Here is a 13,157-nt window from a genome sequence, read left to right as displayed (position 1 = left end):
AATAGTTAAAGTCTAATAATATCAGTAACAAAAGTATAAAAAAAATTATTACATTAATAATAATTGTAGTAGTAATTAAATTAGTACAGTCATATTAGTTAGATAACTGTTAATAAGATAATTAGACTTGGTCCAGGGTTTGACTGATCGCCTTTTCCCGGGGTCAAGAAGGAATTTTCCCCTGTGTCCCAAATTGGCCAAAAGTGGCCAGGGTTTTTTCCTTCTTATGGATCAACAACTTTAGGTATAGGGATCTAATTCATATTAATAGTAGGATAATAATAATAATAATAATAATAATAATAATAATAATAATAATAATAATAATAATAATAGGCATGACATGATAATAATAGTAATAATAATGTTAAGTAATTTAATAGTAGCACTAATAAAAATAAAAGTAGTAAAGATAATAGTAATAATAACAGTAGCAGTAGTAATAATGATAATAATAGTAATAATAGCATTAGTAGCAGCAGTAATAATAGTAAAAATAATAAGAAGAATAATAGTAAAAATAGCATTAGTAATAGTAGTAATAATAATTATAACATCCTTGGTTGAACTTGATGGATATGTGTCTTTTTTCAACCGTACTAACTATGTAACAATAATAAGTATAATAGTAGGGTTTGATCCAGGGTTTGACTGATCGTCTTTTCCCGGGGTCAAGAAGGAGTTTTCCCCCTGTGACATAGATTGGCTGAAAGTGTCCAGGGGTTTTTGCCTTCTTCTGGATCAACATCTTTAGGGATAGGGACCTTATAACTAGTAAGAATAGAATAGCAATATGGGCTGTAGGGTAAAACTAATGATAATTGTAGGTATTAGAAATAAATTATAAATTCTAACTAAAACTTTTGTGTCGTCTCTTTTATTAGAAGAAAAACATTTACATTTGCAAACAAATATATACGTGTTCCCAATGGTTCCATGACTGCAGGACTAAAGGGGGTTTTACACTGGGCAATTATCGGGCAGACAAGTGATCATAGAACGCTCAATGCCGATAATTGCCCTGTGTAAATGTTTTAAAAAACTGAAATATTATTGTTGTCGGCAGCACAGCTTGGTGTGTAAACAGGGAGACGTCCTGCCGACATGATAATAATGTATGGGGACAAGCGATCACTCGTGATTGGCGCTTGTTGCACCGGCCAAGATTGAAAGGCAACAGGAAGACGTATTTATCTGTATGTCGCTTAAATTTTTTAGCCATACAGCTGAGTATATGTCTGGTAATAAAAAAATTCCCACAACAGTTTTCTGGCATTGAAAAGTAGCAATTTGTGGGAAGAACTATGACTTTTGTGCCAATTCTGCCTCTTGCCACTTTTAGAAAAGTGGGTGAAGTTTAGCAGAAGGGGGCGTTGCCATCCACGGCTTGCTGTATTTACTATAATTTATGCCAGAAACTGGCGGAAATTATAGCGGGAAGATTTCAATTAGTGGCGCATGGACAGCGGGAGATGCGCCTTATTTATAACTGTGTCGCATCTCATTTGTTTCTTATTAAAAATGGCGTATGAAATGCCAGTCTTAATAATTCTCCCCCAAAATGAATAAAGCCTAATAGAAGACATATTGAAGGGAAACTATTAAAAGTTTTATACCAGTTTTCTGTCGTAAAAATATCTCAGACTTTTAACTTTTCTCGCCACTTGCCAAATGTGGTGGAAAAGTGGGTGGAGCTTAGCCCAAAGGGGCAAGGCCTCCGCTGGAACGTCAGATTTAATATAATTTACTAACGAAAACTGGCGTAAATTATAGCAGAAATCTACGCCAGCTCCTTACTGGCATAGATTTGAGTCTGTAGGGCATAGCAAGGTAGAAGTCCATGCCGGGCCTCCACCTTTCCCTCTCCCGATCTGACTACTCCTCTTCCCCTTTTGATACATAAAATAAAATAAATTAATATTTTTACTCACCTAACCTTACTGTTCCATTTCTCTTGTCCCCAACATGTCCCCTGCGGCTCTCTCTTCATGCCATGGCTCATTTAAGGAACTGAGGCTGGGCATTTGTCTGTCAGTATCTGTGTGACAATGTCCAGTATCAGCATCTTGAATGAGCCGCGGCATGAAGAGAGAGCCGCAGTGGGCCTTGTTGGAAGAAGCGAAAAGGAGCGGTGAGGTGAGTATGTATTTTTTTAATTTACATGATGGGAGGGGGATAGTTGAGGCACGGTCGTTACACCACAATTGTGACACACGGCCAGTGGAAAGATGCGACACATTTTTTTAAATGGCGTTCGCCTCTTAATAAATGTAATGCATCTTACACCAGCGAGTTGGTTATTAAGAATGGTGTATGACACCAGTCTTAATAAATCTACCCCATTGTATACTTGATGCAGAAAATGCAACTGTCTCTTTCATAGCAAGTGTGAACAGACCCTGAAACAGTCGCTTTTGTTGACGTGTTACTCTAAAATCCTCAAAAAAGAAGCATAGCTGTCTAACTACAGAGGAAACCCGGGCTGATGATGTTACCATGCTCTTCAGAGTAAATGCTCTGGTCACTATGCCTATGAATTTGGCATTTAGAAGGTTAAATAACGGAGATTACAACATTTTCCTTCTAACAGGGGGACCCCTAGATTTGCCACAGTAGAGAGCTGCTGACAAAGAACAGCTCCCATTCTGGTAGACTCGGCCTGGCCCCCTAATACATTGTCAACTATTCATTTAAGGCTAAAACTTCCTTTTACTGAAACTAAGAAGCTGAGACCAACCCCTGAAAGACAACCCCATAGCATTGTCCCTCCTCCACCAAACGTTACAGTTGGCACAATGCAGTTGGGCAGGTAACGTTCTCTTGGCATTTGCCAAACCCGGACTCGTCCATCAGACCGCCAGATAGAGAAGTGTGATTCATCATTCCACAGAACATGTTTACGCTGCTCCGGAGCACCAAATCCCACACAATTTTTGCATTAACTCCCAGTAAGGGGGGGGGGCATTCTGGGGGCTGAATACTGCTGTCCTTCCCTTCATATATCCTAAACCTGTAGGTATACCCTGATGCACTCTCACACAGCTTATACATCTTCACGCCATACCTTGCCCTCTTACCCGGCAGGTACTCGCGGAATTGAACCCTCCATTTAAAATGTACCAGGGACTCATCAATAGAAATACAATTCTCGGGGGTGAATGCTTGGGAAAACCGGGCACTGAAACGGTCTAATAGGGGTCTCCGTTTATACAAACGGTCAAAACTGGGGTCATCTCGGGGTGGGCACGGCTCATTATCAGTATAATGTAAGAAGCAAAGTATTGCCTAATTTATTTATTTTTTTAGGTTACAGTTCAGTTCTGAAGTTGCTTTGAGGGGCCCATATATTAGAAACCCCTATCAAACACCCCATTTTAGAAACTAGACCCCTCAAAGTATTCACAACAGCATTTAGAAAGTTTATGAACCCTTTAGGTGTTTCACAGAAATTTAGAGCAAAGTAGAGGTGAAATTTACATTTATTTTTTTTGTCAGAAAATCCTCTTTATACCAATTTTTTTTATAACTCAAAAGGTTTTACCAGAGAAACGCAACTCAATACTTATTGCCCAGATTCTGCAGTTTAGAGAAATATCCCACATGTGGCCCTCGGGCGGTAATGGACTGAAGCATCGGCCTCCGAAGCAAAGGAGCACCTAGTGGATTTAGAGGCCTCTTTTTTATTTGGCACCATGTCCGGTTTGAAGAGGTCTTGTGGTGCCAAAACTGTGGAAACCCCCCAAAAGTGACCCCAATTTGGAAACTAGACACCTTAAGGAATTCATTGTAGTTTTCTTGGGGTGCATGCGGCTTTTTGATCAGTTTTTATTCTATTTTTAGGTGGCGTGGTGACTAAAAAACAGCAATTATACTATTGTTTTTTTATTCTATTTTTTTTACAGCGTTCACCGTGCGCTATAAATGACACATTCACTTTATTCTGCGGGGCGATACGATTACGGCGATACCAGATGTTTATAGTTTTTTTTTATGTCTTATGGCGTTTGCACCATAAAATACGTTTTGTAAACAATCATTCACTTTTTGTGTTACCTTATTCTAAGAGCCATAACTTTTTTATTTTTCAATCAATAAAGCCGTGCGAGGACTTATTTTTTGCGTAACAAACTGTAGTTTCGATCAGCACCATTTTTCGGTACATGCGACTTTTTGATCTCTTTTTATTCTATTTTTTGGGAGGTGAAGTGACCAAACAATTGTGATTGTGGTGCGGTTTATTATTTTTTTTTTTTACGGCGTTCACCGCGCGGGATAAATAACAAAATAATTTTGTAGTTCAGGCCGTTACGGACGCGGCGATACCAATTATGTATACTTTATTTGTTTGTTTATATATTTTTATTAATAATAAAGGACTGATAAGGGAAAAAGGGGGATTTTTACTGTTAATACTTTTAAAACTTTTATTTTCTTATTTTTACTTTTTTTTTTTACTTTATTACTTTGTCCCACTGGGGGACTTGAGGGCAGGAGGCCCTGATCGCAATTCTAATACACTGCACTACATGCGTAGTGCAGTGTATTAGAACTGTCAGCTACTCACTGACAGCAAGCATAGTGGGTCCTGACTTTGTCAGGACCCACTAGGCTTCCGTCGATGGCATAGCCGGACGCCATTGTTTGGTGTCCGGTTGCCATAGTCACCATCGCCGGCCGCTATCGTGTAGCAGGCCGGCGATGGCAGCTTAACCCCTAAAAAGCCGCGATCTCTACTGAACGCGTCTTTTAATGGGTTAATCAGCGGGGACACAGCGATCGGTCCTCGCTGTAGGCTGTCACAGCTCCTGTATGTGTCGGAAGGACGGCCGAAACGGCCGTTACTCCCGAGACGTACTGTTAGGTCATGGAGCGCAAACGACACAGCTACCATGACCTAATAGTACGTCCAGGAGCGGGAAGGGGTTAATAAGAGTGGACACGTCCATATCCATTTGCCTATATCTGGCTGTGGTAATAGCTCTGTGTTCATGTAATAAGCCTGAAATATCCTGTTCCTGAAAGAAATCTGCAACACAACACACAGCAAATCCGCAACACACATTACATCTGCAAATTTCATTGCGTAATTTTGAAACTCCATTGAAGTCAATGGGGAAATTCCGCAACAAGTCCGCAACTTACAGTGCATGCTGCGGTCTGAAAATTCTGCACCGCAGCCTATGTTCCGCAGCGGAGTTTTACGCAACGTCTGCACGAAGTTAACTAAAAAGGTGTTGAAACCAATTGACAAACTGTCTGTTGCGGGTTTCCACAGCAATTCCTCCATGTCTGAACGTGCCCCAAGGGCATGCCCAGACGTTGCAGAGTTTTTCCGCCACTGTCCGCATCAATGCCGCGTTGCAGATTCTGTTGCGGCTTTGCCTAAAATGGGCATTAAATTGATGCGGATTAGCCGTTGCGTATTGAGGGGAAGAGGGCTTCCCTTCTCTCTATGAGTGCAGGATAGGGAGAAGGGACAGCCCTTTCTCTAGTAAAAGTAAAAACAAATTCATACTTACCCGGCCGTTGTCTTGGTGACGCGTCCCTCTTTCGGCATCCAGCCCGATCTCCCTGAATGACGCGCCAGTCAGTGTGACCGCTGCAGCCTGTGATTGGCCTGTGATCGGCTGCAGCCGTCACTTGGACTGAAACATCATCCTGGGAAGCCGGACTGGAGGAAGAAGCAGGGAGTTCTCGGTAAGTATGAACTTGTATTTTTTTTACAGGTTGATGTATATTGTGATCGGAAATCACTGTCCAGGGTGCAGAAACAGTTACTGCCGATCGCTTAACTCTTTCAGCACCCTGGACAGTGACTATTTACTGACGTCGCCTAGCAACGCTCCCGTCATTATGGGTGCACACACGTAGTCACCCGTAATTACGGGAGCCCCATTGACTTCCTCAGTCTGGCTGTAGACCTAGAAATACATAGGTCCAGCCAGAATGAAGAAATGTCATGTTAGTAAAACCAATACGCTCCGCAGCACACATAACATCTGCGGACTTCATTGCGGAATTTTGACTCTCCATTGAAGTCAATGGAGAAATTCCGCAATGAGTCCACAACAAGTCCGCTACACGTCCGCAACAACCATTGTATGCTGCGGACACCAAATTCCGCTCCGCAGCCTATGCTCCGCAGCGTAATTGTCCGCAACGTGTAAACGAACCCAACCACAAAGCTGTGGTAGGCAATGGAGAAACGTATACGCTGCGGATTTCCGCTGCGGATTTCCGCTGCGGACTGTCCGCAGCTGAATTCCAGAGCAATTTTGCCACGTCTGATCATGCCCTAAGAGTCCGTGCCCCGCTCACTCGGCTTTCCGAGGAAAGCCAATCAGAAACTAAGAATTTTAGCGAACGGGGGTTCTCAGTGCTCGGACCTGTCACTATGACCTGTCAAAAGTTTTTGGAAAGTTTAGTTACCCTTTAACTCAGAGTTTCGCCTGAATTGGCCAATTCGCCAGATTTCTCAATTTGCATATTCCCCAGTCCATAGAATATAATGAGAATCGATCAGTCTATGATTCTCCTAAATTTGCCAAAGCAATTTTCAAACCTTGCAAAATCAAAAAATAAAAATCAAGGTATCCTAATGGCCAGCGAATCGGGATACCATTTGCGCATTGGAAAAACACAAATCAGGTTAAAAAAAAATATTAGCTATCACTAGAGTGCATATAAAATAATATCAGCCGAAGCTCCCAAAAATAATAGTTCACATCAACTATATTTAAAAGAGCCTGCAGTATTATTATTATTATTATTATTATTATTATTATTATTATTATTATATTGTTTATTATTATCCCCTTCACGCACCACGACGTAATAGCATGTCGTGGAGCAGGTGGTGGGGTAATGTATGGAACGCGCTCACACATTAAGCCCGCTCCATACGCTGCGGGGGTCAGCTGTGTTTTACAGCTAACACCCGGGACTAACGCCCAGGAACAGCAATCGCGCTGTTCCTGGCCGTTTAACCCCTCAAATGCTGCGGTCATCGTTAAAAAGAGGGGCCACCCCTCTGACAGGTTTTTGGCGCCCCCACAATGGTCCAAACTATTAGTACAATATATCGTAACAAATAAAAAAATCTAAACCGCCAGAATCGCTGTTTTTTTCTTATCAACTTAGCAGTGCAACATTTTTTTATAAAAAGTAATCAAAAAGTTTTATGTTCCAATAAAAACTTCAGCTTGTCCCGCAAAAAAAAAGCCCTCACACCACTCAATAGAAGGAAAAATAAAAAAGTTATGGCTCTCAGAATGTGGTGAAACAAAACAATTTTTTTTAATAAATAGCTTTTTCTTTGTAAAAGTAATAATATTTATTATATATATATATATATATATATATATATATATATATATATATATATATATATATATTTGGTATCACCGTAATCGTAATGAGCCGCAGAGTAAATTTAAAGTTGCCATTTTTACCACACGGTGAAAGCCGTAAAAACAAACCACAAAAAACAATGGAGGAATTGCATTTTTCCAATTTCAGCCTGCAAAGAATTTTATTCCGGTTTCCCAGTACATTATATGGTACTTTAAATGGTTCCAATAGAAACTACAACTCCTCACACCGCTCTATTGACGGAAAAATAAAAACGCATGGCTCTTGGATGGCAGGGAGTGAGAAACAAAGGTTAAAAATTAAAAAAAATGCCTCAGTCCCGGAGGGGTTAATATTATATTGTCGTTTTTTATTATAATTATTATTATTATTATTATATGTTTTATTATATTGTTACTATTATTGTTATTTTTTACTATTATTTATAAATAATCAGCAGAGACTCATAATAACAGAGTAACATAAGCTCCTGGCTGCAGCTCCCTGCGCCTCTTGTGCGCACCAGGCTGGAACTGTCTCATCCACAGTCGCAGACAGACGCATCCTCCTCCTCTCCTCCAGGCTGTCAGTGCTATGAATGAACCCAGCCTGTACAACAAGCTGCACATATAATCCCATGTCCCTCCCCTAGGGGGGTGTCTGAGCCTTGTAACCCCGCCTGGGTATCACCATCCCAGACCTGCCCCTGTCTCCTCCTCCCCTCTGCCCCCTCTCTGGTTGCTCCATCCCGGGACTCCTGCAGCTGAGCTGACATTCTGCGCCTGACCCAGGCAGGAGGCACTGCTATAGGAGTGTGCCATGCTGTGCTCAGTGCTGTAACAACCGGCTGCTGTCACCATCTAGAGGTCACTGTGCTGATGCCACCTGCAGTGCCCTCCTAAGGAAGGATCACTAGCTCCTACCAGGACCACCATACCCAGCTGTCTGCCAGCTTCACCCCTCTGGACATTAGAGCTGGCACATAACTTTCCCCTGTCCTGATCTGCTCCTGGATACATTCATTAGAGGAGACAGGGAAGAAGACTGGACTTAGCTGGGTCACTCTATATCTTCTTGGATATTGACCACTGAGGACCTACAACAACCTGTTCTATATTTTGTATTTCTACACTTTTATTTTGGGAACCCCCCAGCTCCTCAGGATGACCCCTGAATACTTCTTGAGGTCCTTGTTGATGATGATTTTAGCTGTTTTCTCTGCAAATGCTAGCAACTGGCTGTAAGTTATGACATTATTACCTTCCATGTTACTATGAATCAAATGTATGGATTAAAGGGTGCAACAATAAGAAGTAAAGTGATTTAAATGCCCAGGTAGTGATCTGTCACCTGCTGAGTCTCACCTCATAGGAGGTCAGGTACTGCAGGTCATAAAACTAAACCAGCATGTATCACTCCAGCAAATTACTAGGCTGAAGAACTTGCAATAAAGACACTCAGTAATCACTGATCTGATACTATTAACGCAATTGGCAGCTTTAAGACCTTTGGATGTATCATAGGTGTAATATCCAGTGGTAGCAGCATTGGAGGCTTCTGCAGGACTCCATTGGCAGCAGAGTTTACAATCAACTCTGCTTTGTGATCAGATATTATTAATGCAATTGATAAAAACTTCTCCTTTAGATCGGTAGCAGCTCAGACATCTCAGGGAAAAAGTTTATCCAATGTTAAAACACTATATAGGCTTCTGTAGAACTTACTGAACTAAAGAGCTCGCAATCAACTCAGATATTATTAATCCATTTGTCACTTTTGCTATCCAAAAGTAAATAATATCCAGGTTTCAGACTATATCTGCATAACTTTCTAGGCAGCAGAACTAGCATTCACTTCTTTGTGATCAGTTCTAATTGTCCACATCGGCAGAACGTCCTGGGCTACAGAGCTAGCAATCAACCCATTTCTTATTATGACAAGGGTAGTAAAGGTATCCACAAAATTTCCTAGACTGAAGAGCTAGCAATCATCTCACTCTTGATCAGATCCATAAGACTCGTAACAGTTTGAGTTTAGCTCATTATATCTATTGTTAGGCTGTGAGACTGGGCTGAAGAGCTAGAAATCTACTTACTCCATTGGTATGAGATATTAATGCATTAAGGCTGGCAGTGCCAGCTCATATCTGATGTGATATAGGTGTCTGTTCTGCATGATGTATGGCAGTGACCTGGTCCTTGCTGGGATTATTTTAGTTGCAGTGTGGTGGTAATCTCCATCCGAGGACAGTGCAGCTCTGTTTACAAGTAATCCCAATTTCCTATACATATTACTCTGATATTACATTGAGCTTCCTTCACCCCTCTTACCTTACACCCAGCAACACAACAGGTGCTTTATCACCAGTACTCAGCAAGTCCATGCCCAGATCCTCGGTAATGGACCTCTGTGCCCAAAAGGACAAATTATATCGTAACACAATATAGCAATGACTATGGGAAATGTTACATGCAACTGATTCTGCCTGGTTTATTACACTTATTGTGCAGCGTTCTACCAAGTGCATGAAAAGTAGCAAATATTGTAGGAATAAATGGGAGTTGAAGAGTTTGTAGGGGACAGGAGATGAAGTACAAGAGAAAACATGAGGGAGTTTGTGATGATAAACTAGGGCAACTAAACTACAGAGATTAGATAGATAGATAGATAGATAGATAGATAGATAGATAGATAGATAGATAGATAGATAGATAGATAGATAGATAGATAGATAGATAGATAGATAGATAGATAGATAGATAGATAGATAGATAGATAGATAGATACAAATCCACCGTCCAGCGGCACCAGTGATGATATGGATTGGTGCACGCCTCAGGGATCCGACCAAAGTTCCCAATTCTATCCCTACGCATATAAAAGCATGAGAAAGGCTTGAGAAAGGCTCCAGTGTTAGGGCACGTTCAGACGTGGCAGAGTTTTTCCGCTGCAAATGTTGGTGCAGATTTGGGGCAATTACGCAACGAATCTGCACTAACATTTGCATATTTGACAGGTAATTCAGCGTTGCAGAAAACACAGCGGACTTGCCACAGATTTCAGTTTTTGCATTGCAAAGGCTGAAATACGCAGTGAAATTCCGCTTCTCCTCCGCAACGTCATGAGCACAGTTATTTTCTGCAACGTCTGAACTAACTTTCCTAGAAATGTATAGAAACAAATGTAAAAAACGGCTGCTGCAGAATTCCACTGCGGACTGTCCACAGCTGAATTCAACAGCAATTCCACCACGTGTGAATGTGCCCTTAGAGCCGAAACATTGCACCAGGGCGGATAAAGAAATTCACTTTTTTCACTTTCTATTGGAGTGCTGCCTACTTTTGTATATAAATAGATGATAGATAGATAGATAGATAGATAGATAGATAGATAGATAGATAGATAGATAGATAGATAGATAGATAGATAGATAGATAGATAGATAGATAGATAGATAATTTTTTTTCCGTAGACATCCACAACAACCTAAGGCTAAGTTCACACGCCGCAGATTAGTTGCAAGAAATTTCTGCAACTGAAAATCAGTTCCATTCATCTGAACGTGGTTGTTTTTGCAGCATGTACATGGATTTCTGCCAGCCCCATTCAGATGAATAAAACAATCACATAAATTTCTACAACAAATCTGCCTCATGTGAACATACCCTAGTTTACTCCCACCTCCCTTCAATCTCATACTGACAGGGGTCCAGGAAGTTGAGATATGAGGTGCTGTTTGGCAGGGTGCACACAAGGGTGATCTAGTGATACCTGTAGTAGCTCTGCAGAGTCACCATTGTCAGATTTCTTTAACCAGAGGAGCCAAAATTTTGTTAGAGAAAAAAATTCAGCAATGTCTACCAATTCTAGTGTTAGAATCACTAAAATCAGCTCCTCATATCTCAGATCCCTACACCCCATGTCTAAAAGAGGGAGTTGGGTTATCAGCCGTTACACCTGAGCTTTCAGCTTTTAACTGTCCCCAAAAAGTGACAAATTCAGCTCTGCTATATCTGTACACATATATCTGCCTATGTGTATACTCTTACATCTTGCATACTGCTTTTGTATACAGTTCTATATAAGATTAGTCTTTCTTTGTGATGTATCTTTCTGTCTTTCCTCCATAGTAGCTCATGTAGTTGCTCCTTGGTTTACACTTGCAGACTCCATTTGTAACTCCATTCAGGTCTGTTTGCAAAGTAAATGCCCAGTAATGACTGAGAGACACATTATCAGGTTAATCCAGATGGGAAAAAGTGAAATCTTTGGTTAAGTTGAGTATGAAGAGTGACATGGAAGGAGCGGCTGTCATCATAGATGGGGGAACAGTGCACCATCATTGTATGCAATAATTCAACACTAAATTGTATGTGGCTCAAGGTAAAGACTTCTAAAAAATCTGGAGCCAAGGGGGCAAAGTATAAATGACCCCTAGCGGTAACAGTGGGGAGACTTCCACAGTCCAGTATCTTTTGCCATAACTAGAGAATAAAAGAACATTAAAAATGACATTTATTTATTGTATCATATCATATATTGGAGGGAACCATGACTGCTAGAATGAGCTGTTAGTTAAATGCTTGCAGGAAATGCTGGGATATTTAGTTCTCCCCAAACTACCTTTTCTATGGAAGACTTTTAAAGTATTATTTAGTTAAGGTATCAAGAAACAGTGAGGATCCTATAGAAATGCGCGTGAAATGTCAAATCTGCTGCATAAAATGTAACATAATACAAAAGATATGGGAGAGATTCTCAACTGTGTCTGTTGTGTAGGTCACTTGTCTATCCTCAGGGAGCTTTGCTCAATTGCAAGTGAAGCCTGTCTGTTATGTATTGCTGATAAAGTAATCTCATCTGTAATATACATTTCATGGAGCTAAAATTGAGATTCACCCATAATACTGGGTCACTGAAAATATTCCTGCTCCAATCCACATTTAGAATTGTTTACAGCTCATTTTGACCTCTGAGGTTAGAAATAGGCTTTTATTAAAATTAAAAAAAATTAAAAAAATAAAATAAAAGTACATATTGAAACTAATGGAATAGAACATTTTAATATTTGAAGTATTTTTTTATTGTATTTTTACTTTTTTTATAGACTATTGATAGATATGTTTTGTAGAAAAAGACTTCATATATTTCCTATTTAAATATTTTTTACATATTTATTTTTGTACAAAATTGTATTGCTAATTATTGTTACATTTTTAAACCAATTGTTTATCTTATTTTTGTTTGTTTTTTTAGCTTTTGTATTTTATTTATCTTCTATTTATGTTCTGCTTTTTTTATTATTATATTTATATATATATATTTATTTTTTTGATTGTATTTTTTTTTTTTAACTTACCATTGAGTCATTCAGCCTCTTAAACTCTTGGTATGTTAAAAAAAAAAAAAAAAATACTAAAACCACTAAAAATTATTAACTAATTACATCCAGTTATTCTGGCAGTTTGGCCTCATTACTTATCTAGTGGTGGTCCTATAAATATACATTGCCTTGCAAATCATGTTTAATTGGTGTTTTTTGGATGGAAGTTTACACTACATTGTTCGGTTTAGCAAGAGGTTCTTTTTTTATTACAGAAAAAAACAACAATCTGGACTGCAAATTGTGGTGTCAGCTAAACAGATACTTATTAAATCACAGTGAAAATGTTGAAAATCTCCATTATTATAAACAGTGTGATTGCTGTGATATCAATGGATTAACACAGCCAAAACCGCCAGTGATTTTTACATTAGGAGAGGTCAACGCTCAGCTGTATATTTTCTGAAAAAATTCTATATACAGC

The 13,157-nt window shown here is 39.7% G+C and overlaps 1 protein-coding gene across 1 annotated transcript in view; it reads left to right on the top strand.

Moving 5' to 3' along the window:
• Positions 1-8,144: 8,144 nt before the first annotated feature.
• The window catches only part of WNT4 (Wnt family member 4), a 53,591-nt gene continuing 48,578 nt past the window's right edge, over positions 8,145-13,157 (top strand). Inside the window, exon 1 of the mRNA XM_075840777.1 lies at positions 8,145-8,590. Coding sequence (XP_075696892.1) covers positions 8,514-8,590 — 77 coding nt within the window. The 5' untranslated portion in view covers positions 8,145-8,513. The remainder of the gene's footprint in view (positions 8,591-13,157) is intronic.

This window comes from Rhinoderma darwinii, chromosome 10, assembly GCF_050947455.1.
Source record: "Rhinoderma darwinii isolate aRhiDar2 chromosome 10, aRhiDar2.hap1, whole genome shotgun sequence".
Lineage (NCBI taxonomy): Eukaryota > Metazoa > Chordata > Amphibia > Anura > Rhinodermatidae > Rhinoderma > Rhinoderma darwinii.
Note: the sequence above shows the minus strand (reverse complement) of the source record. Positions and strands in the feature narration are given on the sequence as shown.